Source organism: Glandiceps talaboti, chromosome 7 (genome assembly GCF_964340395.1).
Source record: "Glandiceps talaboti chromosome 7, keGlaTala1.1, whole genome shotgun sequence".
In the NCBI taxonomy this organism is placed as follows: Eukaryota; Metazoa; Hemichordata; class Enteropneusta; family Spengelidae; genus Glandiceps; species Glandiceps talaboti.
This window is the reverse complement of record NC_135555.1, coordinates 19353822-19381598: the sequence shown is the minus strand read 5'-3', so window position 1 is coordinate 19381598 and position 27777 is coordinate 19353822. Positions and strand designations below refer to the sequence as shown.

At 38.4% G+C, this 27777-nt stretch overlaps 1 protein-coding gene across 3 annotated transcripts in view; it reads right to left on the bottom strand.

Annotated features, from left to right (window-relative positions):
* The window catches only part of LOC144437608 (15-hydroxyprostaglandin dehydrogenase [NAD(+)]-like), a 33881-nt gene extending 7614 nt beyond the window's left edge, over window positions 1-26267 (bottom strand). Inside the window, exons 1-2 of one of the 3 annotated variants that reach the window (XM_078126581.1) lie at window positions 25964-26267; window positions 2233-2540 (exon numbers count right to left, since the gene is read on the bottom strand). In XM_078126581.1, coding sequence (XP_077982707.1) covers window positions 2233-2540; window positions 25964-26207 — 552 coding nt within the window. In that variant the 5' untranslated portion in view covers window positions 26208-26267. Of the gene's footprint in view, window positions 1-2232; window positions 2541-3119; window positions 3221-25787; window positions 25824-25963 lie in introns of those variants that run through there. The other 2 variants (XM_078126584.1, XM_078126583.1) reach the window with 2 other exon arrangements.
* Window positions 26268-27777: the final 1510 nt, after the last annotated feature.

The following is a 27777-nucleotide window of genomic DNA, read 5'->3' as shown; positions in this document are numbered from 1 at the left end:
TATAACATGCACATGCAATATGTTACATAGAACTAAGAGCTTTGTTGCCCTGGTTATGCATATATATGTACCACTTTTCGAGCGAATAACTTATTTCTCGTCCCCATAATTCGGTTTGCCTTGGTATTGATAATATCATTTTACTATTAATAGTTGCAACTTTATACAGTTTAGGGATACATGCAATCGTTTTAATACACGCTCAATGTACTAATGTTGCACTCTCAATAGCGCAGTGTAGTATAATTATGAAATGAATGTATCACCAACATCTGCTCATACATACCTTTCTCTCCCTCCCTCCCTCCCTCCGTCTGTCTGTCTGTCTCTCTCGCTCTCTCTCTCTCTCTCTCTCTCTCTCTCTCTCTCTCTCTCTCTCTCTCTCTCTCTCTCTCTCTCTCTCTCTCTCTCTCTCTCTCTCTCTCTCTCTCTCTCTCTCTCTCTCTCTCTCTCTCTCTCTCTCTCTCTCTCTCTCTGTACAGTTGTTAAAAATGTTTAACCCATATGATGATCCATATTAGGTACAGGTGTTCATTTGCTGAATGATTATCCATACACTCATTTGTCTACTTATACCTAAACATTGGATCATTGTATACAGCTCGGGCCCCTTAGATGCCTTTTTTCACAGGACTTCGTCATGTACTTTGAAGTTTTCAATTATCTAGGTGGATCACCAGTCTTTTCCAGTCCTGGCTACCTAGAACGTTTTCTTCTATGCTACCACTATCACATAACCACTGTAAGAACTGGGTCCCTTGACATCGTATAATAGTTGTAATGCATTGTACAACCTAGAAATGATAAACCAGACTGACCGATGATAATAATGTTGTTAGCCTCGTCATACGTACTGCAGTTATCATATCAAAGCAAAATATCTTCTTCTTTTTTCTAGCTGCCTAAGATATGGGAGAGATCTGCTGTTTATTGTTCAAGTCATTCTGCAACCAGCTACAGATAGAGATTGTTCAAAGTTGTAAATGTTTTGATTTCACTGCTATGAACAACACACACCAGCTCTCTTAATAAGACTTTTCACATACCTTATAGTTAACATCGGCAGACTTGAAACATACATCAACATACTTGGAATAGACATATACCGATGACAGGGCAATTCTTAAAGAACGTGGGTTAAAGAACTCTTGAAGAGAGATTATCATATCTTTCATTAAAGTTTTGAAGGGCGCCTTGCTCCATGTAGCTTAACAAATTGTTGTTTGTGATTTCTTTTAATGCATTTGATTAGATTTCTTTGCAAATTCTCTTACTGCATATTAACAGTACATCAAACGTAGACTCAGTACTGTAGGTAGGTGTATTTCCACTCAAAGGTAAAACAAAACAAAGTGAAGCTCTGCGAAATTGAGAAATCATTATTCTGAAAGAAATATAACAAAACCTATATCGATTTAATGGATCTGGTCTAAAACCATGACTGTGGTGTGTTATTGAGAATTGATAGAGAATATCATTGACTGACACCTTCCACTCACTGTATTAAAATATCGAGTCCACTATGTATTAGGAAGAGCTAAGGATAAAAAAGAATTGTTTCTGGTTATCGCACGCATCACCTAAATACCCTCGCGTCGGTGTGTGTGTGTGTGTGTGTGTGTGTGTGTGTGTGTGTGCGCGCGCGCGCGTGTGTGTGTGTGTTTGTCCAGCCCATGCAGTCTTCAGATCCGTGGGGAAACACAAAAATAACCCTCTGTACTTCAGTGAAGACAACTGCAGAGCCCATCATGAACAAGCAAATGACATCTGCCCCAACATACACACTTGCTCCAAAGTACTATAAAAAGAACAGTAACTGCTATACATATAATGGTAGACTGAGTGACAGGTTTGTTGAGAATAACAAATCGCGTAGTCGCACCATTTTAGACACACTGTCCTGACCAGAAACACACACACACACACACACACACACACACACACACACACACACATTTCACCATGGCTATAGCACTACTGCACCGCGGTGTAGTTTTGCTAAAAATACGGGTCAAAATTTTCAATACACTGTTCTTGTTATATGTATATACATATATTATATATCATTAATATGAGACGTTTCAAAGTTTCATCGGCAGATCAGTAATCATTAATGTTTCAAAATGTTGACGACATACATTCATGTAGAGATAACGTTTGAATATGTTCCTCATCTGGGAAAAACCCTTACTTTTGAACCATTATTAATTCTCTACTATTTTCCATCAATACCTTTCCGTTTTTGTGGTAAGTAAACTTGGCTTTTGACAAAAAATCTAGTATTGAGCTAATCAACTGAGGAGGTGCCGTCTTCCTGAAATGAACACTGCTCGTCATTAAATCCAATACAAGATTTCCAGGTTCGGAATCTTCGTCAAAAATCAAGGTTCCATCCAAGACACACTCTAGTTTAGTTGAACTGACTTTTCCTCCAACACGCTCAAATTCTGCGATCATCTCAGACGGTAAGGCAATTGTTTCGCCGATGCCAGGAAAACGACCCGGATACCAGAATTCGAAAAATACATTCGTTTCACCATCTATTAAAAGTAGATCAAATGTGGAGACGTCTATCATTAGTATACACTGAACATTTTTAACATTTTTAAAAAATTGAAGAAAAAAAAAAGTTTTTTATGTACAATCACTTACTTCTAATATCATACACCCTGAACATTATTGCATCATCTGTGGGTAAACATATTTTTTATAGCTGTATACATGATCAAGCAAAGTTTTTTGGGTCCGCACCCACAAATAAGGGCCTTTATCGGCGATCATGAAACCAACCAGTTACTGTACTACTTAGAGATAATATCGACCACTGATTACCATATACAATGTGTAATTATTGGTATCTTAATAACTTACAGTTGATATATTGTAGTTGTGTGAAAAAAAGATACTCCAGTTACAAGCAATTACTACAGTTTGAAAATGGTGACAGAATCAAAACAGAGATTTATACTTATAACTTCACGACATATAGATAATATTGACCACTAATCAACAGATACAATGTCTTAATATATTTAGTGAATATACATTTTCGGTTACGTGATGAAAACAAATATCTCAAGTATTGCAGGTCGTGCATGTTTAAATATTGATTTACACACCTGACTCTGTCACGATTAAGATGGTCCCCTTATCAGCCAATGATGAATACAAATACTTGGCCACCTTACACTAGTAGAAAAAATAGTACAGTTTACGACACTTTCCGTACTATAGTTCAGATTGAGTTCAATTCTGTACTTTTATGCTGATGAGGTGGACGTTTCTGTACTTTCCCATTAGCGCCTGTCTAATCGGATTATACTCGATCTGAAAAATAGTTCAGATTGCGAGTCGGAAGTGATTTGAATACATTTGCATTTAGTTCAGAATATATTCATGAGTTCACCCCCATAACCGGGCAGTAAACAAATGAATATTCAAATCTATCTCGCCTGCATGTGATTCAAGGCGTGTACACTAATTGTTTGACCCACAGAAAACTAACAGTAACACTATTTAGTTAGTTAGTTGTCTGTGTTTGACCACATGAAGGCGGAGGGGGAGGGTGCAAAAGAAAAGGGTTACACACATGTACAGTGTATGATATGATGAGAGCTACATTTAATGTACATGTACATACGAACTGACATGTATACGTACATGTACAACTACGCTAGCATGTAAACGTTAGCAAAAACTCTTACTACTACCTCAGACCACTAAAATACTAGAGTGGTCTGAGCTACTACTACTTGCAAAAAGTATTTACAAGCATTTCCATGTAGGTCAATGAAATATCACCTATGTGGGTTATACTTCAATAGTCGGTCAAACAGCGTAAAGGTCTACATTCTACAATGACAGACATGATTGTTCAACTCGGTGCGATCTAAGATGAATTCACGGTGTATATTTGGTTACGTCGCCTTTGAATTGATGATGACGACTCGTCCGACCTAGACTGTTCTGGTCCAGTTTCAAGTGAAAGTCAGAATTATCACGGTGCCATTGATTATACTAACTGTGATGAAACTCGCCCACTCTAGTCTCTATGACTTCATTAGCCCCAAAATGCAAGAACTTAATAATGGTATTGTAAATCGAAGTTCATGCATGCTCTGACTGTCGCCTGTTTTTTGTTTTCTTACATTTTATACAATTTTGAATTGTTAGCTTTGTATTTCCTGCATTAATGTTGAAAACTGGTCTTTTTACTGTGCGTCTTCAATGCGCAGGTAAAATAGTGTGTTAATCTAGCATCGTGAGTACGCGCTCGCTTATGGTTTCGCATACCTTGGACTGCCTGTCATTCAGTATTGTTTTAGCCTATTTATTTCTAAAGAAAAATGGTCTGTAAAGGGACTGCTTTAGTTGTCACAGTGCCTTTGTGGATTTATAAATCGATTTATGACAAGTGAGTCTACCTATTTTTTTTCCGACCCACTCAGTCAAGGAGTGCGATACACCAATCACCGTGTATTTAGCTTTGTATACAGTGTATGGATAATAGCAAGTTTCGGGACTGAAAAATCATAAATTGTTTGTTAGACTTATTTTTTATTCAATGTAATCTGGGTTGATTGGGAATTTTCAGATATCAGGATTTAAACCTCGGATTTCAACTCAGAAAGGCTATATTTTTTGCCTCAGTCTGAATTATATTAGTAGAACTCTCACCAACGTTCCCAATGTGAAGTGATCTGAAAGTTGGTGAGAGGTCCTCACGTTGGATTGCAGCACTGCATGTTCTTGCCGAGAAGATAAAGAGGTGTAGTAATTATGGTTTAAAACTGACTTTTACAAACGCCAGTCGTGTAGGGTCTATGATTTTTTATGTTGTGGATGAATGCGGCACTTTGATCTGAACCTCAGACCACTATAATAGGAACAGACTAGAATAGCTTTTTGTTTTAGGTGTAAATGGGGCTCTAAACCCATCTTCTCTGTCGTGCATGGTTACCCTTCAAACCTGCTTCAAGCCGAACGTTGTGCAAAACGATACTTCGTGTCTTTACGGGTTTTTTTTGCAATTGTGTTTTAGTGGCCTGAGTCTGAACAAGTGTTCATACAGTACAGCAAAGTCCCACCAACAAAATCCATAGCAATAGATGCAGGAAAACCTCAGTATGGGCGACGGTGAAATCATGGTGTTAATTCTAAAACTTTTGAAAGCAAGAACATATGTTTGTGCAACTTTTGTATTAAAAGCATACCATTCCAATTCAAGGACAACGATTTTGTTCAGAAATGGTGGTAGGACTATAATCCTTCCTACCTCCTTCCTTCCTACCTCCATAGTTCAAAACCGCTGATCGTAACTGCATGGTACAGCGCATCTACATTTATTTCTGAGTTCCGGAGGGCATTATTTGATAAGTACCCCATTCGTCCCTGTATTAGATCTTGTATAGTCATAACATTACAAAGATATGTGATTGTTGTGATCATTTCATTTGCTCATTATGTATTCAAGTGTAGTCAAATTTTCTTAGGTGTATGAGCAACTTTACTTCACCAATAAATTCTACTTTCTCACGAGTATTGTAAAATAACATGGCTATAATATGATACTACACAGCACGTTTTAGACGTATTTGCATATCAATGTCATCTTCAAATTTTCTTGAAGAATTCTTCATCCAGATACTCTAACATACCTGCACACCAAATGTCAGCCCATTCAATCGATTAGTTTTGCGGCTGTCATTCATTTTTACTTTGAATTCTTTTATTTACAAAACAAATGACAGTTTTTGACCCCAAAAATGACCAAAAACAGAAAATTGAAAATATCTTGCTGTCATAAACAAATATGAATAGACTTCTCGATAAAATTCCATTTACTCATTGGGAACATCGAACGTACAATGTCAAAAAGTCGCACTGGCGCAAAGTATCATGGGAAAACTTTCTTTGGCACACCTCACTTAGGAAATATAGCCGCAACAAAAAAGTTAATACTGGGATCATGTCTTTTTAAATTTAGCCTTTACCTTATAGAATAGAAGTATCAAAAGTGTATGCACTAACAAGTATCTGTGGTTTGTGCAAACATGCCAAATCGCTGATGATTGTTAAACAACAAAACTTTGCATACCATTGTCATTAATAATTCTACGTTTTACTTCTGAATCAGTTCTAAACACTTACGATTGAAATGATCGTCAACGATACGCTGATTTGTAGTTGAGGGTAATTAAAAATATTTTACAATGACGATTTCGACCATTAGCCGATGGAGGTGACCCCAACCAAACCTGTCACAAGATGTAAACTTGCACACTTTTTGTGTGTCAATATGTCTGTTCTGGTCAGTCTGTTTTGGGAATTTATGGTACACTCACTGTCGCAGTTTTCAGCCAGGGTCACGTTATTCGACGATTGCTATTTGGATAAACACTGCAAAAAAGTAACACCCGTCATTGTTGCTTAGACATTTTCCTAGGGTCTTTTTCAACATGATTTATAGTAAGAAGTAACTTTGTTGATGGTGTAGTCACTGAATTTATAACCCTACATCGATGACTTAGTAATTGAACACGCAAATGAATTATCATGAACACTGATCTACAACCGATCCGACCCTGGGATTCGATCACAATTCATGGCGTCGCTTGCCAGTCTATGTCTATGTCTTGGTCACGCAAACGTGAACACTCTGATATCTGAAACACTTCTTTGCTCCAGATACGCACCTTTTTTTCATGGAAAATGTCATATAGTTTGAAGTAAGCTGGGAGAAAATATTAATGAGATATTTGTAGATTTAAATAAGAGTGAAATGATAGTCAAGTGATTTTGAACCATCTCCGTGTATTTTGCTTTAGCGAAAACACTGACAACTACTAGTATGTGATCGCCCGGTCGTCAAATTGCAAAGAACAATGAAGAACAGCTGAACACCTTCCTGTGGTCATCTGTTCCTTTCCGTACCGACTCTCAATTGTTTTGCTGCGTTTACTTGTATATCTTTAATAACAATAGTTTTTTAACTAACACCAATGTTCTTCCACTTTCTTTGCTTTCAAAATCAGTCACTTACTGTTGTAGCCAGTCAAAGACAGCCATCCTCAACTGGAAACACACCATGACAACAAAGATATACCAGAAAGTCATGACGTTTTGAATCATATCATTCGGCCTCCAACCCTGTTTTTGACAATTAAAAAATGCTCTACTACCCATCACAGCCAGTATCAATCAGACTTTTTCCATATATTATATTCCACCCTAACTTAACCCATATGACCGCCCCATTTATAACTCGTATGTCCGGACATGAACATGATTGGCTTTTCGCTGACCAAGGGGTATGAGACCATATGTGGAAGTGGGGGATAAGCTTATCAAATATGACCGTAGTTCCATGTAAATTAAAACTTATAGTTATGCTTATAGTCGTTACGTTTTCAGTTTATTGTGGTACCCGCTTGATGCTTTCTCTGAAGATGCCGACGGGATCAGTCTAAAATTCAGTTCTGGTGTATAAACTACAATGTATCACACATATCATGACTCTCACTATCCAATCCATCGGCTATACACTGGAGAACACAAGGACTATACTGACTGTTTTCTATCCAGCACGAAATAAATTGAGAATACGTGGAACTTATATGTACATGAACAGTAGCTCCGACAACTCTGACAAGTCTCTATATACCCCACCAGGCCTCTTTGCTGGAGTTCGCGGAGCGTGTGTTGTCAGTGCTAATCTCGTCTAGTTCCTATCACCGTGTTCCTAAACAGTATCGTTACCATTTACACCTCCACTCACTAAACTTGGTTTAGTCATAGAAAATAGAGAGGACCCTCTCTATTGTCTATGGTTTAGTTAGATACCAATTGGCATCTGGACTAGAGCTAATCACGAGTCCATCACAACGTGCATGCATCATTTTCTGATGTCCGCATTTGATTTGGACATTGAAGTAAATGATTTTACATTTCTGAGTCTCATTCGGTATTTTTCCACTGTTCTATATGTGGTAGCTACTACTTTTGGCACAATAAAAAAAAAGATGTTACGAAGACGAAAAAAAATATAATCGAGATGCACGATAAACATTTTTGGAAAAAAAGTCACATAAATGACTGCAGTATCCATATTTTTAATTGGCATGATTGAAGACTTTAAAAAATGAATGATGATAAAAGTGAGATTTTGCCTCAGTGATGGTTTTTCTATACAAGCGATAACATCACGATACCGGGTACTTCACAAACATTATCTCACTGACTTCAAAACCATAGTGACTAAATCGTTTCGTACAATTAGACGGCATGATGTTTTTTACGTCTCGCACAAGCATATACAATGGTACACTTTACCAAATTGTAATAGACCATGTAAATATTACATTGACCGATGCAGATCTTGCTCGCGCAGGTTGGGTAGATTTATATGCTACGTTATGCCTTAGGCCTAAAAAATAACTGTTTGGTTTCTGTTACCCGACCCACCTAGTTTTTCACTGCCGACCCTTAACTTTTTTTTTACGTGTTCTTGAAAAACTAACAAAATCGCAACAATTGTGAAGTCTCACGAGACATAGTGGATGCAGAAACTGACATCAACTTAAAAAGACAATATAAAACTGTTCCTCCAATCTGTAATGGTTGTACATCTAATGGAAAGAAGCCAATAACACAGAGATCATTTGGAAAAAATGGAAAACCAGAATTAGACACTCGCACATGAATAAAAATAAATCTACCTACCCCACCTATTTATTTATTTTGCCTAATCGGAACAACACAATTTTTTTAATAGGCCTATTTCCTAACTCAAGCTTAAATTATTGGACCCTTGTGAACCAAAAATGTGCGAAAATACAACGCCAAAATAGTAACGCTTTGCACGGTTTTCACACTGAGCAATACGATTAGATCATAGACAGTGAAGTTCTCCAGTGTCTCTGGTTAGACCGACAACAATGAAACCGTTAGCGGGATCTCAGAGTCATACTCATTCACATACAATTTTTTATGGCTGTTCACGTTGGTTAGCAACATCTCTGTCTTTGAGTTTGAATGAAATCGCTGCCATTCCCTACAGGAAACTGTTCTATGGAATTACATGCCAGGAGCGCTTTCAATATCATAGAATGTTTTGTTGATCTTTTTTTTTCTTTTTTTCTTTTTTTTTTCTTCTTTTTTTTTTTTTGGGGGGGGGGGGTCGACAACTTTTACCAAGACAACCATTATATTAATCATTATAGTAACTACCTAGCATGGCTAATAGCCATACTGAGGTAGAACTGTAGATTGCTAAAATGTTATGGGTTGCTGGTTGTACACAACCTCAGCATATGCCACTTGACTTTCAGGCATTAATAGGTGGCAGAAATAGTCCGCACCAGGGCCGCTCTGTAGTCCGCATAAAAGGGTGACTAAGCCCAGACAATATTGTCCAGACCAGATTTGGAGGTGTGAACGCATTTAAAGCTGACTCGGTTCTAAATCTTGGTGCATATTCATGAGGTCGACACCTAGAAAATGAACCATGTGTACATTTCTTTTGTCTTTTGTTAGTTAATTTATGCGGGTAAACTGTGTCTTCACTAACATTTTCCACTAAAAGTTTCAAAATTGTCTTGTTTTTTGAAGGACTACTATAATAATATTTCACCGCCCTTGCTTTATTGTCATATCAGGAAAGTCAAGAACTTGACAAAAGCTATTCAAAACAAAGTAATCAAAGTTGTAAAACCAAAATGGTGCCGTGGAGAGTTGTGTCTGGTCATGTTCTGATCATGGAAGTATAACCCACGGTCTGATCTAGTAGCAGTATATCAACGACGAATCTACATTACAAACAAACAAACAAACAACACACACACACACACACACACGGTGATATTAAAAAGCACGCAACACAAAGGTTGGTTCACATCCCTCGCATCAGTACCGGTACCCATTCTACTGAGTTATAAATATAAATCACATTCTCAGCTACAACATTGAACTTGTATGATACAAAAATCTTCAGAATGTGCGGGCCATATTTTCACTACCGGCATTGGCAGTCACCATCACTGCCTTTAAAAAAAATTAATACAGATAAATGGAAGCAAAAACAATCCTCTTGACGGTAGTTTAGTAGTCAGTTATGAATTATGTAACGTTAAATAACGCTATTCAAATATTTCCCTCTATGCCTCCCATATACCGATAGTAAATCTTCAAACATCCATACAGACATGCGGACTTTGCTCCCTACTAGATACATCCATGTTTTACGTTACTTTCGTATTGCAAATTTAGCTGATGATGTCATGTCAAAGCCACGTGGTCTAAAAACCTGAATCTCCGTACATACATTTCGATATGAAATTATTTATCCGTGATGTTTAGAATTTTGGTCGGTCAATATAGTTTCAATGACCAAGTGTGACCCCCACTGATGTCTAAAGTACTAATATCAGTACCTGACCGGCCATGGCCATGGCCTTGTTTTTGTTTTTGATTTTCTTCAATATTCAAATCTACGTAATGTCTGGTTTGTTAGGCCATAAATTCCAAGCATATTTACCATGATATCACAAATATAGACCAGTTACAGAAAGTAATAAGTGTCAGCAAAATACTGTAATATCGACACTGTTTCACGGATTTTAGGGACGCTGGTGCTTGGATTATTTTACGGTTGACATTACCTAGCCAGTAATATAAGGAGTAGTACATGGGTATTTTATCCCTGGACTCTCCGTCTGTTTATATCGAAATGGAATAAGCTGAAACAGTTCTTCTTTGAGCAGGAAATATGTTGTGATTATGGATATTATATATATACATGTATATAATTGCCAACACATCGGCAACGAGAGTAATGACATTGACTATACGTAATATGTAAAGATGTAGTGTAAAATTGGAATACGGTCGTCAGGAACTAGATTAGGGTAGGGGGAGGCTCAGGAGAAAAATTGTTGTCACGGGAAAAAAACGAATTGGGACGTGCGTGAAAATTCGGATTGTCTGAAAGGGGCCCGGAGTCACGTACAAATATTTTGCTCATGAGTTGAACCAAATTTAACTCCAGGAGCAGACGTTTAACAAGCGTATTTTTAAAAGGGTGACTGGCAGAGAATGTGTGTCTCTTGAAGGGTAGACAATATACTCGCGATAGACTATGGGTTTCAGGCCACTGTGTCAGACGTGGTCTTGGAGGAGTCAGTACAATTCCTCCAAGAGTGGTAAGAGGCCAAGCCTGAAATAGACGGGTTGTGCGGCAAGTAGAAGTTTACATGCCTTGTCTGTGGTTTACATTGTGCACGCAAAACATCCCACAAAACCGGCCATAACTAAAGCGGCATATCAGTAAATATGAAAAACGTGATCTTGGTAATTTGGATACCAGTTCTGAAAATATTCTCCGGGAAAATAGGTTAAAATGAACATCAAGATAGCTGCCTATTTCCCATTGTTTATAAATCGTCAAGAGGTTAAGCTATCCACTCAGATGAACCACTCTTTGTCACTTTATAATCTGGCATTATACATGGGATAATTTCCAAAATGTACATGTTTTATCGTTTCATTTTGGACTTTATAGAAGTTGATGACTAAAATTACCTTACCCTCGATGAAAGTTATGAATGCGACTAGGTTTTACCATAGACAGGGTGGAGGGTCTATGGTTTTACCTACTAGAATTAGTTGCGACAAGATTGTAAATGCACATGGGCGAGTTTTGCCAGATTGCTTTATTTCAAGTGATTTGAAAATTGTGAATGGCGGACTTGGCCGTGGTCCATCGAATTGTCGAGTACTACCGTGGTGGCACTAGTCGTTCCTCACTGGAACGGCAAGTGCCACCTTATGGCGATATTTATTGTCTTTGAACCTTTCTCAACAAATAAATCACACATAACTCCCCAAACGCTTCCATTCTAGAAATCCGGTGCGTACCCTAAACCTTTTTAATAAAGAAGAAATATCAGTAAAATCGAGAAAATTGTGAGTGAAGTCTTGCCAGAAATGGTCATCAACTTAAAAAAGACAATAAAAAAACGCGGTTCTTCCAATCTGGAATGCAGAGCAGATGTCTTTGAAATAGAATTATTTAGTTTGGTTTAAAATTTAGTTGAAGTGGGCACAAAACTTGATTTGGTTCTGACTGTTCTGAATTTAGGGACACGAAATCGTCTCCCTGATGGCAGGAGTTCAAAGTGTTGGGACATAATGTGGCCTTTGTCATTTACCATTTTCCCAGCTTTGTTTTCAACACGAGATGTAAACATTTCATTCAAATTAGTCTACTTTTCACTCAATACTTTACTAAACACATTTACAATTTTGTTCAAGACACTCTTGTAGCTAGTCCCTAGACTACCAAACCAGCACAAAAAAGAAAATGTTAAACCGACTCAAAACTCCGATAGAATGTCTGTAATACCTTGGCATTTACAAAATTTTAGGCCCCTCAATTGTTGTAGACAGTAAACTCTAGATTGACATTTCTTGTTAATGAAATCTGTGTTGGCCTTAACATTTGATTTATTATCCAAGACTGTTCCTATATATATATATATATATATATATATATATATATATATATATATATATATATATATATATATATATATATATATATATATATATATATATATATATATATATATATATATATATATATTTAGTCACCTGTTCAACTTTAACATTGTCAATAAAAAGGTCGGGCACTACTTTAGGGTTCTTCCTAAAGTCGACCTTTCGTCCAAGTAGTTTTCTTTACACCAAGTAACAAACCTATCAACTTCATCGAAATAAGTACGGTCAGAATTTGACAGGTCAACTAATGCAGAGTTATCAGAATATTTGATAAGTGGATTTGTATCGGTACCTGATGAGCAGTCATTTGTGTAAAGTGTAAATAGTTTGTGTGAGAGTATCGTGCTCTGTGAGGCACCCCTAAATGTTGAATGGAAGGCTGAACTTAATTTTTGGTAGCGAACAAACTGGGAAAGGTTGACAAGAAAATCCATTATCCAGAGGATGAGTTTGGGGTTAACGTTTAAATAACTACGTTTATGAGCCATCATGTTTGGTTGACTTCTGTTAACGACTGATGAAAAATCAATAACCAATAGTCTTACAAATGAACTTGGTTTTTCAAGATGTGTATACGCATCGTGAAGTAATGTGAGAGTTGCATTATCAGTACCTCTATTACTTTAATATGTAAATTGGTATGGGTCAAGGTGTGAATGTTTTTGTGGGTTTTGACAAAGTAAAATACGCTCGAAGCATTTCATCACAATGGAAGTCAGTGCTACAGGACGATGCCTTGGAAGTTTTTAGGGACCGGACAGATGGTAGATGTTTTCCAAATGGTTGATATCGTATGATCATTGTACGACCAATTGAACAATCTACTGGAAACACTAGCTAACTGCGATGCATAGACATTCAGTAACCTACCACATATGTTATCAGGACCCATAGCTTTCCTTATATTTAGTTTCTTAAAAATAGACAACTCGTTTATCACTGATTTCAAATTAACTCTTCTTTTCTTCTTATTTACTCTCAAGATCTAACCCGATGTTATCTATTTCCTTTCCAAAATCGTGAATATCAAAGCGACAGTACATTACAACTTCGCCTCGCCACCACCCTGTGTTGCTTGGCAAGGTGGTAAATAAAACAAGTTTGCCTTTGGGATTATATTAACTGGGATTGTCGACACTGAATAATCCGGTCAATCATGGCACTGCGCTCATTGTATGTCACGGCGTACAAGTATAAACGACGTTCATACTTCCATGACCATAGTTTCTGCGACCTGTCATTTGTTTGACCATAGACACTCCACCTTTGTGGAGGGTCCATGGTTTGATGGGATGCGTTAATTCTGGCAAACTTGTTTGGCAAATCGATCTGACGCAATATAGCTTGTGACCGTGGCATGCATAGCTTGGGTCAAAATCTATAACACCATTAAAGTATAAATAATGTTTAAACTTCCACGATAACACATACCTTTGAGAAATTATACTGACAGTATAATTACTCCAAGCACAGACTATTCTCGTGTCAAACTCCGACACGAACTTGTTTTTCCTTGAAGAGTATATCTCGTGAGACCTATGGAAATTATCAAAATCTATATTGTAGTTGAAAAGAGCAAGAATGAAAAGAGGGGAAATTTAAGGGACATCATTTCTATATACACGTGTATTGTGCAAAGAACCCGATATCTTTGACCGCGTTGCCGTCAACCGAGCAATGGTAATATATATATATATATATATATATATATATATATATATATATATATATATATATATATATATATATATATATATATATATATATATCAGATCAGTATATATATATATAAGAGGTAAGTCATAAACTGAAGGAAAAGTGCTCAATACTGAGAAGTAGAGCTGTATTTACACAAAGTACACAAGTTATGGTACGGAGGCCGTTACGATCTTCAGACGACTAAATAACGGAAATTCAAGTGATAGAATTCGATGCGCGTTGTTGAGTGACATGGTGGAATGATAGAATGTATTTGTTTTCGTGGACGATTTAGTGGACGATCTAGTGGAATTAATCTCTAAAAAAAAACCATGAATCATGGTCTGAGTACTTCACAAATGTATTCAATGCTCAAGTCCAAAGTGATGAAAGTTTCTCGATTTCCATGATCTTATCAGATCCACCTTGATAGACATAAATTCAGGCATTAATGGTGAGATTAATATCCGACTGTAGTCTTTTGGACAAGGTAATTATTTTGATAGTCTAGTTCCTATACTGTATCATTACCATTTATACCTCCACTCAAAGTATAGTCAGAGTCGTTACTCTAGAAGTCTTGAAATGCATGAGATGCAATTTAAAATTCATTTACAGCCACCCACACAGTCATTAACATCATGTCTTTGTTAATAAATCACAAAACTCTAACCAATAACACAGTCCCTCATAAAGTTAGTGTTTATTGGGACAGTAATGTTCAAATGTGGTATATTTGTCAGCCCATGATGCTACTTATATACTGTTTACATCACCAAAACATTTAGGTTTCACTGATTGGGTGAACAACTTTTTGTGCTATTTGAGGGGCTTTTGGCTAGACGTGGTTTAGTTAGAAACCATATTGGCATCCAGACTATTACTTTGAAGGAGATCATTGAAGAACAATAAAAATAAAACTCAAGGTGTGGATATGGGATCAGTGTGGCATTCTACATAGACATTCTCCAACAATTCTTGTAGACATGTTATGTAACCATTTTTTCTTCACGAAAGGCATGTTCCCACAGGAATCAATGGGGTAGGGGTTTCTAACATTGTCTTTTGAAAGTAAATTACATGTATGTCAAAACTAAAATTATTGTATTTACTAAGAGATGAAATTCTTAAGAAAATTGAAAAGTGGTTATTGGTGGTCATAAACTCGACGTTGTTCGCTTTTTATGAATATCTAGGCGTGATTATGTCAAGCAGTGGTCTATGGTATTTAGCGCTTGCAGCTCAAGCGAGTAAAGCAATGATTGCGGTCATGAGTCAACTTGCAAAACTTGGGGACCTCCTAGTCAAAACTAAATTTAAAAGTTTTTGACTGTAAATTATTACCGATATTAAATTATACAGTGGAGATTTTGGGTTTTAATAGGTCTACTGAAACTGAACGTGTTCAAAGTAAATTTCAGTGTTATATTTTGAGTCGTATATAAACATATATGTAGTCTTTGAGTATGGGAGCTACAAAAATGCTTGACAAGTGTTCATTACGGGAAGTAGGCTGAAATGTTTTGAGATTGCTGAACGAGAGCTGCAAAACTTTAACCTCAGACCACTTCTCCTCAGCCCTGGTTCAAGTTCTTAGGTCATAGTGGTGTAAACTACATCTCAGACCACAATGTAGTGACCTGAGACTACATGCACATGTAGGCCCTACCTACTGGTATATTATGTAACTGCACTTGACGCCAGTGTGATTTCTAACTAAACTGTGTTATTGAAAGAACCGATGTGACGTCATCTGTTTTCTTTGTACCTGACACAATCCTAGCTGCTGTATTTTGGGCATGTTCAAGAGGGACAATGTTTTTAGCTGGCAGCCCATACAGAAGGGCCATTCAGTAGTCGGGTATCGATGATATAAGTGCATGACCAAGGTTCTGACAAACTCCGTTTGTAAGATACTGGCGTATGCGACCATAGACAGTGGAGGGGCCCCCTCCACTGTCAATGATGCGACCTATTGTTCGGGGGTGAAAAAGAACTGATCTACATGTCAACGAGATGTGCTTCTTGAGGTTATAACGGTCATCAATTGTTACACAAATGGTACATGCTGAATCCACTAACTGCACAGAAGACGATCCCATGTTGATGTGGTTCATGAGACGAGGAAGCCTGTTGAACTGAGACGTGATAAGGAGGACCTCGGTTTTGCCATCATTAAACTAGCTTATTTTGGGTCGTTTAATATCATGTGCAACAGTTTCCATCTTAGTTACTGTAGTTGACGTATGTGATTGGGGAAATATATTGGTAAATCTGGTTGTCGTCTGCATGTTGTTGCATATTGAGATTTTGATGTCGGATTAGCTTTCCAAGTGGTGATGTGTATAGACAGCATACGCGTGTAAGAGTGGACCAAGCACAGGGTTTTGTGACACTCCACACTGCAAATGTTTGGTTTCTGATATGCCTTGTACAGAAATGGACTGTTGTATATCTTTGAGGTATAAAGACTCTAGTCGAATGCCTGTAATACCGAGCTCGGAATAAACTTGAAATTATGCTGGAGTCAGAATTTACGGGGGGGGGGCATGAACAAAATTGAGGTTCAAAGGGAGGGGGGCATGACAATTGTGATGGTCTGAAAGGGCCCCCGAATATTCTGCTCATGATTTGAACCAAAATTAAACCTCAGGAGCAGTTGTTTACCAAGTAAATTTACATTTGTATAAGTGTATGCCTCTCTCTCTCTCTCTCTCTCTCTCTCTCTCTCTCTCTCGTCGCCGTATGTCTCCTTCTCTCTTGCTCTATCTCTCTGTGTGGAGACTTTGTTGAACATTCAAACCACAGGAGCAATCGTTTACCTTGTACTTTGCAAAATTGTTCACTTCATTTACCTACCACACATTTAATTATTAGGCAGCCAATGGCCAAACGAATGTGTGTGTCTGCCAAAATATCTATGTATTAGTTAAAGCGTAGGTAATACAGTTGTAAAATAATTTAATGAGAGTACAATTTGGGTATTGAAGACAATTTTCAAGTACTTTATGGCTTCCAATAATGTGTATGGTTTGAAATATTATGCCGCTAAATGGCCTCCTACATGTCCTTATTTTTCAAACAATTGCCTACTGTGGGAGGGGGACACACCCTCCCCACTAGTTATCGAAGGGGGGTGCCGTTTCTGTCAAGACATAGGATTCAAAAAGAAAACTCTGCTGGTTAAGTTTTTCCAAGTACAGGTTACAGCCCAATGAGCCCACATCCATTTGTAAAGAAATCTCTATGTCTGATATGTATGGACACTGAAGTTGATTTCCACTGTTAGCTTACAGTGTGTCATATAGTGTACCATACTGTACTTCTCTGACGTGTATGGGGAGGGGGTAATGTATAATTGCATATTAAAATATGTGCAGCCGGGGGGGGGGGTATGGACGTCGCCATCTTTCAAGCGCTAAATTACCTGTTAATCGAGATTTGTTTCAAAACATTAGCATGGTTGATAATATATGTGAAAGGGGTAAACTAAGAATGGTTTCTGGGATCGCCTAAGTCAACAAGACATATATTGTGGATGGTCTGAGATATTCGATTACGATTCACATCGTCCGATTTCCAATCGTCCCAATATCCATATTAACATTCTTTATCGTTTCAAAATCACAAAAATGCATATGTCGTGGTGGGGTGAGTACCGACTCTAGTTTGGTCTCCGCTCTCTCTCTCTCTCTCTCTCTCTCTCTCTCTCTCTCTCTCTCTCTCTCTCTCTCTCTCTCTCTCTCTCTCTCTCTCTCTCTCTCTCTCTCTCTCTCTCTCTCTCCCGTCTCCCCCTCTCTCTCGTCTCCGTATCGAAACTTATTCAGTCATAAAATCATCAGGTTTCTGACAATTTCCAATACCTGTTACAAGAAAGACTGCAGTACAAGAATATTTGGTTAGCTACATGTATTACATCTGATGCCTTATACGTGACACGCACGATAATTGTCCAGTTTGCATCAGAGGGTGTGCCTCGCCTTCTGTACATGTGCCGTACGTCTGGCTTGTCTGTCAGTGTCACATTTTGCTTCCCCTCTTCAGTTTTCTCAGATGTTTTAAGAATTTAAACATAGTCAGTGTCTGATCGACAAAAATTCTTTCCACTGAAGTTTAGAAAACATTTAGTGCAACTCTACGTAAACGTCATGTTGATGCATCATACATCATCATGAGACGTCACATTGACCTCACACTTCGCTTCGCGCTTCCTTCAACGTCCGGTCGTTATGAAACTAGTTCGAAGGCTTTCGCTAGCGATAGCGTGGCCAGTCTTGTTTTACTGCGTAATCGTCTAATGTTTTCCAAATAATTATGAATTAATTTATCTTTTTGTTTACACTTTGGGTATTTTACTTGCTATTAGAACTCCCGGGCAACTCATATTTAATTTTCCAACCTTAGAATTTGTTCAATGATCGTCAGGTTTGAGTACTTTCCTAAGCCGGTCCCACAACTGTTATACTTATAAGTTATAGCTGGGCGTTGTGACCGGTAACCGGCTATTATCTACATCACTGCCTACTAGGTACGTCAAAAACACACCGTTCGCACATGTGAGCCTGATTTTAGGCAAAATATCGGGCTATTAGAGTGCATACAGGCCCTTTTGTTCGCTTGTATTGTTTGCATTTGGTATTTGGCATTTCGCACGTTGTTTATTTGCACCATTCACAGTGTCTTATCATGCTTTGTGTAACTTGTAAGCCTAATCGACAACTGGGCCAACGGTTTTTACTAGACAAATTTGAAACAAATTTTGCGTCAGTTTGATGGTAAACCTGCTATATTGACTACCAAACTTAGTTAACCCCAGTTATTTTTACTCATGTTGCATCACCATATATTTAGAAAGAGTATATATGAAATATGAGAGCCATGTGAAACTTCTTCAGTGCAAAATGGGATGAAGATATGAGGGCAAAGTCAGTGCTCCTTATAGTCTCGCTGCCAGACTCGAGACTATCGTCCCTAATCTGTTTACCGAGCGGCGCAGCCGCGAGAAGAGCGGGACCAGTCCCCCTCTATTCTCGCGGCTGCGCCGCTCGGTAAACAGATTAGGGACGATAGTCTCGAGTCTGGCAGCGAGACTATGCTCCTTACAGCAGTTTGTTTTTCCCGCATATGCATACATTACCCATAATCCTTTTAAGTATTCTGCAGATATCTGTGCAATGTGCACTCATGACTCATGAAAATCTGGAATGCACTGATCGAAGCCAATTGTACAGTTATACTATAAAAACAGGAGTTATGAGTATAATTGAAATAAAACAAGAGAATAAGAGATGAGGGCCCTCAGAATCGTCACGTAGAGTGATATAACAGTTACATGGATGCCGGGCATGTACCCATAGGTACGGGCCCGGGGGGGGGGGGGGTTCTGCATGCCGAACGTCATTAAGTATTTCCTTTACTTTGGTGCTCATGATCGCAATTTGGATGATGCCCAAGATATTTGAGGCGTGAATACCTGTTGTTCTTCTAAAGGCTTGTTTATTACTGTGAAGATCACACCCTAACACTTAATTGTTCTATAAACGACACATGGACAAGAATACTATTCCCATAGAGGTTAGTCTAGTTAATTCCTGATGGACCGTATTTCGTTCAGCGTTACGTTGTACATAACACGGTCAGTCAGAAACTATAGACGACATGGACGACATGGATGCCATATAATATTCCCAATAGTCACTCAATTTTACTTAGCTAGAAATAATGTCCACAGACTCAAATCTGTCAGCACGTCTCTACTGTGAGTTTGTTGACGCTATTGGCCGGTCAGGTTTGTTAAGAAGCTCCATACACTAGCAATATTTGTGGCCCAATTTTAAACTATTATTGGAAACGATTGTCATGTCATCTAAATCTGTATTACTATGCATCAAACGCGTAGAAATGTGAAACACGTTTAGTGGTGGCGGTATGTAGTGCATAATGAAAAGGCGTACTACGAACATTTATTTCAAAATGAGCCCTGTGATATTACAATCTACGTACGTCCTAACCATGTAGTTCATATCATAAGCCTGCTTATATACATACATATGTATCGAATACACTAGCTACACGTATAGCGTTTATGTACGTATTGATTGCAAGCACGGTAGATTTGAATATTCATTTGTTTACTGCCCGGTTATGGGGGTGAACTCATGAATATATTCTGAACTAAATGCAAATGTATTCAAATCACTTCCGACTCGCAATCTGAACTATTTTTCAGATCGAGTATAATCCGATTAGACAGGCGCTAATGGGAAAGTACAGAAACGTCCACCTCATCAGCATAAAAGTACAGAATTGAACTCAATCTGAACTATAGTACGGAAAGTGTCGTAAACTGTACTATTTTTTCTACTAGTGTTAGGCCTGTTTTTGAAGTAGGCCAACACACCACAAAGGAAGATACAATGGTACACAGCAGCTCGAGGTGTTTTCATGAACTCTTCAATAGACTCTTGTTTCCAGACAAATGTGACGTTTTCAAGCGAGTCCTGTTCTGTCGAGATTCGATCCTTAAAATGCTCTATCATATCTGCAGATGGTTCCACGATTGTAGCCTCGATTGCTTGAAATTGGCTTGATAATTTGCACAAAATCTTTACATCTGCTTCACCTAGGATGATAAGTATGATAAACAATAACGGATGAAAAATTGTCAAAAAGCACATTCAGCAGGCAATCAAACCCGTCTTGAATAAATTAAAGTTTGAATTAGCTGGTTTTCGGAGTCGATGCGGTAACATGTTCTCTCCTGTATACAGTTCTAAACTGTATTTGTCTGATTCCCGGGCAGCTAGTTTTTGTAGGTGATGGTTGAAAACAAGAACGACCTTGCACAATTTCCCAGAATAACTTTAATAGTCACAACATAATAAGTTGTTCAGACTTGTAATCTGAACATGATACATTAAGTAGTATCATGGAAAACTTAATAGTGGCCATATGGACGAGGATTAGGTATTTATTTTTAAATTTTAAATTTGTAAAATATTTTGGCTACCTACTTGAAAAATCAATGTGCAACAACGTATGCCAAGTCCTTGTTTGTAACTCAACAAGTCATTGGGAATGACATAGTCCCCGCTATAATTGGGTTTTAAGGAATTATCACTACTCTGATCACGCAACAACATTTGTGAACCTAAAACAAACAGACTTAGATATGTTGTGTGTGCTTGTTGGACATGGAATATGCCTCCAACAATAAAGGATTGGTTGGGTATGGGGATCATATCACGATGAAAATGGAGTCTGATGAGTTATGGTTTTGGACATGGAAAATTCACAAACAAAATGGCTGCCAGGCAGCCATATTGGATCGTATCACGACGAAAATGGATATGCACATGTATGTCATAGAACACTGTCCTAATACCAACTTTAAATGAGATCTGTTCAAGCATGTCTGAGTTATGGCTTTGGACATGAAAATTCGCAAACAAAATGGCTGCCAGGCAGCCATATTGGATCGTATCACAACGAAAATGGATATGCACATGTATGTCATAGAACACTGTCCTAATACTAACTTTGAATGAGATCTGTTTAAGCATGTCTGAGTTATGGCTTTGGACATGGAAAATTCACAAACAAAATGGCTGGCAGGCAGCCATATTGGATCGTATCACGACGAAAATGGATATACACATGTATGTCATAGAACACTGTCCTAATACCAACTTTGAATGAGATCTGTTAAAGCATGTCTGAGTTATGGCTCTAGACAGGGAAAATTCGCAAACAAAATGGTTGCTAGGCGGCCATATTGGATCGTATTATAAAACAAATTGACGTGCATATGTATGCTATAGTATGTTGCCCCTGTACCAAGTTTGAAAAAAATCGGTCCAGGCATCTCCAAGAAACAGCTGCGGACGGACGGACGGACGCACGGACGCACGGACGGACGGACAGACGGAACCCAATCCATAAGTCCCCGTTCCGGACTTCGTCCGCGGGGACTAATAACTTGCAAAAGACTGACAAATGTATGAATTCTTTGTTATTCTACGTACAATAAAAGACTTTTTAATACATGTTTTTATCGGTTTTTTTGCAATGTAATGGGCTACAGACATAGACTTGGTCTATGTTGTTTCACAATGACTTTTCAAATAGGACGCCATGATAACTTTTTTTTATAAAAATCCAAAATAACTACCTCAATCCTCATACATATGGCCAATAATACATGTAAGCACACCATGTGTACACACTTTAAGTATTATAATCAGGAGTCCTGTAATTTGCCTGCCATATATCACCATTATTTCTTCGTCCATACACCCCTAGATGCATTCCCATTAAATTTCAGCCCAATCTGCTCAGTGGTTTTGGAATGATAGATTTTTGACCAAAAAGACACATTTTTAGCCCTAATTTGCATATCACTGATGGGACCATCATATCATGAACAATTCTTAGTAAAAACACCATGAAGAATGTTTCACCCAAATCTGCAGTATTTTTTTAGTTTAAGTTTTTTGACCAAAGATCACATTTTTTGACCAAAAACGCACATCTCCCATGTGATCATTTTTCATTTGAACAATTTCCCAACTAGACACCCAAAGTAACATGACCACCAAATATCAAATATCACACACACACACACACACACACGCACACACACACACACACACACACACACACACACACACACACACACACTTAGCGATGACTATAGCACGACTGAACCTTATCAGTTCAGTTGTGCTAAAAAAACATACACGGCATTCAAGTCTGCAATGAATAATTACAACAGATGTGATCGTGGAGTTTGTATTTTAGCAACCCCGCTTGTGTACGGGCCTTTTGGAAATCTCTGGAACAGATTTTTAAATCTTAACGACCTAAGTTATCTGAGTATTTCAGGAGAACCGGGCCTAAACAGGATAATTGTTCATCACCGAAATGGGTTCTAACACTTTTCGTTTGACCATATCATTTCACATAAGGTCTATGTAATGCACGAGTCGACTACCAATTTATTAATCAATGTGTTAATATTTAATAATAATAATCTTTATTTACACTGGCTAGTTATTGAAGCATGTAAACACTTGTCTCCCAAGAAATCCAGTGAGGGCCATCCCTCATGGGTTCAGCGTTAATGCAGGAGGAAACCGGAGTACCCGGGAAAAACTTGCGTTGTTCGGTAACTAGAGTCAAACTGAACGACACTCTTCTTACTTCCAGCGTGGTAAATTTAATCGAACCCTGAATGGGGTTTGAACCCCAACTGCAGTGGGAAGAGGCAAGTGGTTTAACCACTCGGCCACCGACAACCCTATTTAGCATTTTACAAATATTAATACAATTGTGATGATAATTTACAAGATAGAGTGACTTTAATATTGAACCAAGGCTTGACGGACATCATATGATTTTCTCACTGCTACTCCACACTTTATCATTTATGTATCTGCATACCAATCGGTGATCTGACACCTACATGTAGGTCATATTAAATATGCAATCAGCCGACTTTTCTGTAATACGGTAATAATGAAACCTTCAAGTAGCGGTCGTCTATATCAATATGGAAAAAGCCTAAATGAAGACTATCAATCGTCAACAAGTAATTACAGGATTGGAAGTCTGTAGATGTGACAAAACAACTGGCGTGTGTTGGTAGTTTTTCAAGGGTAGCGGAGAAAATCTTTGTCCATGTCTCTACAGGAAAGAGTATGTGGACAAAAGTTTGTGAAATTGGTGAATTCATAGACCATTGATGGTCTATGTTAAAGCATATCAACGATAGAATTCGACTTTTAGTGCAAAAGTCAAAATTAATCTATGAGCTTGCACTCGAATTTTGTGTTACAACATGTCTAACTTTCACAGACATAAACAAACTGATAACAGAGTCGCGTGAACCTACATCAGAGGGACCCAGTGTTGATTTTTGTATCAGTGTTTGTCAGTTTGGTAGTTTTGGCTCCCTATAAAACAGTTTCCCGGGCCATTGTCCACAGTGACCACTGATAAAACGACGTTCTAGTCACAGGCGTTTCTATATAACTCCTGCAATTGTAGTAATTTAGTTCAAATCATGAGACCAAATATTCGCCCCCCCCCCCTTCAGATCATCAGAATTTTCATGGCTCAATCTTTTATTCATGCCCCCCCCCCCCCACCCCATTAATTCTGACCCAGCCACAGGCGCTGAGCACGAGCTGAGTGACTCGTACTACGGGTCGCCCTCTAGTGGTGAACTCCTATGTACACGGCTATCATAGTATTCATACCCATACATGACCGTTATAGTATGTGTCTGTGAGGCCTGTCAGTCAACGAGGGCCCACGATCTCATTATATTTATTCAAATGCATGGTTCGCACGTTTTTATATCATTTGGATCACTAACTGAACGGCGTCATATATACCACACACCATGTTGCGACCAAATATATTTGATTCCCATACTCGAGTCGGAGCCTCCTCGGACTAGGGTATAGCTCGGTTATGTGGACACGCATACGTACGTTCTATTTGTATTGTTGGACCATATGCATGCATGATGACACGGAACAGGGGCACATTGCAGCACAGGGGCGTGTAATATTGCATAGATTGTTGTTTTCCAGGTCTACAGACTAAATATAACAACCTTTTAAATATATATTCCTACCTGTATAGGGAAAGAGTTATAGTATACGTAGTACTATAGATCGATACATTTGTAGCAGCAAGATTCGTATGATATTTTCCTAAGAAAACGGAAATCTAAGCAATAATACACGCCCCTGTGCATTGCAGTAACAAGTTGACAATGTAAACGAATGTCATAAACAATAATAAATTGGCCGAGTCTGCTGACAGGCGCCGGTCACCAGAACGTCGTACTCGAACCCGGCGCGGCGCTCAACAGCACGACAGGCGTGACCTTTGACCCAGGCTTTTGACGTCCCTTACGACGTATTTCGGCGTCAAATACACACTTATTACCTTTGAATAGCTGATTGCTCAAACATTATACTAGTTCTCAAAACTGTTTTAACTTACGTGTGATAGCTCGTGTTTTTCCAACAACCGGGCGTATACGTGTACACCGTCAAGTTTAAAGTTATGGCCGCATCATGTACTGGCGCATATTTTGACTTGTTGTTCTTACGTAGACTTGTTGTTCTCAACTTGTCATGATACATGTGTACTCAAACCGCTAAAAATGTACACTACAGTGTACGATGAAGTAAACTGAATCTTTACAACAACAATAACAACGTTACAAAGCCATATAGCATAGGTTGGAACGTATGGGCGAACGTTACCCTCAGACCACTGGCACTAGTGTAACCCCAGTCCCGTTATGTAAGTTTCAGTTTCACGCTCGCTCACGATTTAGACATGTTTTGAAAGTTATGTGTATCCAGGGTACGAAGGCAATCATTTTCAAAGGTAACCAGAGCGTGTTTTTCATTACACATCAAACTGATTCCGTAAAAATCCCGAACCTGTCACCAGCACGTCCGAGGTTGCTGACAGGCGCCGGTCACGAGACACTCCGGAATAAATTACTGTACCTGAACCACTGCCAACGCCGAGATATCGTACAATCTTCGGTTTCCCTTCGGGGTCACCTGATCCGGTTGAACCTTTTAATTGCCATATGCATGCATGGTCAGACGGAACAGTGGCACAGTGCAGTGACAAGTTGACAATGTAAACGAATGTCATAAACAATAATAAATTGCTGTACCTGAACCACTGCCAACGCCGAGATATCGTACAATCTTCGGTTTCTCTTCGGGGTCACCTGGTACGGTTGAACCGATTAAATTGCCGATGAAAATAGGAGGGAATGTATTAGCACAGTATTCGTTAACTTGCTGTACGCGATCGGTAAGATTTTCATATGCATAATACACGCGTTTGTAATGTGCATCTGTAATCGGCTTGGTTTTTACGTTACTGGTCATCATTGGGTCCCGGTCGCCCTCCATTGCAGCAGCAAAACGTCAACAGTCGCTGTATGCCTAGCCGAAAGAATACGAGAAGACGACATATATATGGTTAAAGGTCAAAAGGTCAATCGCAATGACCTTCGTGAGGGCGCTGTTTGTCTCAGAGAGAGAGAGAGAGAGAGAGAGAGAGAGAGAGAGAGAGAGAGCGCGCGCACACACACACTTATTTAACTTATTGACATATTTGGCCAATGATATTTTAAAAGTGGTAAAATAACACGGGTAGCGTACGTCCACACACTGCTAAGATATGTGGACATGTGGATTTTCAACCAGCCGTTTAATCAACAAATATTTCAATATATCGAGGGCCAAAGGCGGCCCTTGACCACTCGGGCCTTCGGCCCTCGATATCAGTTTTCGTTTATACTAGTGTTGCGCCGGATCGGAGTTTAGATAAAACGTAGGAAAAAAAGGCGCGAGCGACAGTCTAGCAAAGCCCTAACGATTGGGTCAGAGAAAGCACCGTAAAAGGGTAACTCAGTCGCCGTTACATATGTTATTGGAAGGTCTTGAAGAAGATCAGTTTAAGTCAATCAGTTTGAGTTCAAACATACTACATGAAATGCACTTCTTTTTACCACCAATGCATATACTAAACTGTGTGAAATTTAAAGATTTATTCTAAAGATAATACCTAATTATCAAATGTGATTATTTATGCAAATTACACACCACAATGAAAATCTACACAAATAACTACATCAAACACGTGTGATTTGTTATGGTTTATGTATTTACCAACTTAAATGAAATATGAAGTTTGCATTCTTAAGATATAGTCTAATTACTGAAAATCATTAATTATACAAATCACTCATTAAAACTAAACAGTATACCAACAGTCTGTGAAGGATATGTGTGCTTTGTTAGGGTCGATGTATGTGTCAATGCATGCATTGCTACGACATACCTTAATTATATATATATATATATATATATATATATATATATATATATATATATAGTAAATAGTATCAAACTCGTAGAATAGAGTGCCGATGCTTGGGTAAGCAGGGCGGGAATAATCAAAGTAGGTTGGTTGGAACTTGAGGTGCTTGGTTGTAACTCCGAGTTTCACGCTCAATGCGTTCATCAGCTGTCAGCTACTCGTTGTGTTACTGTATTTATATGTGTAAGGTGTGAAAGAATTTATTGGCAGTTAATTGTGTATTGTTTCTATGCATACAAGGGGTCCTCAGATTTGTCAGGTGATGTTACTTTTGAAGTTCGCTATGTAGAACTTGTTTTCGTGTCGGCACTTTGAGATGAGTTCAGATTTTTTGTTGAGAAGTGTTTGTTTGTCGGCGTTGAGGATGCAGAGTTTTTCAGTTAGGCAGAGGTCGCATCGTTTGGTTTCGTTACTGTATGGTCGTGCTCTCTGTGATATAGACCAGTCTACATTGAACGTTTTTTTATTTCTTTTCAGCTGCCAGATGTATTTCGAAAGTTCAGTGCTGTTTGCGTATTTTTCGTGTCTGAAGGTTAGGTTGTGGTTATTGTATCTTTGTTTGAAGGCATGTTCAGTCAGGCCGATGTACAGTTTGGG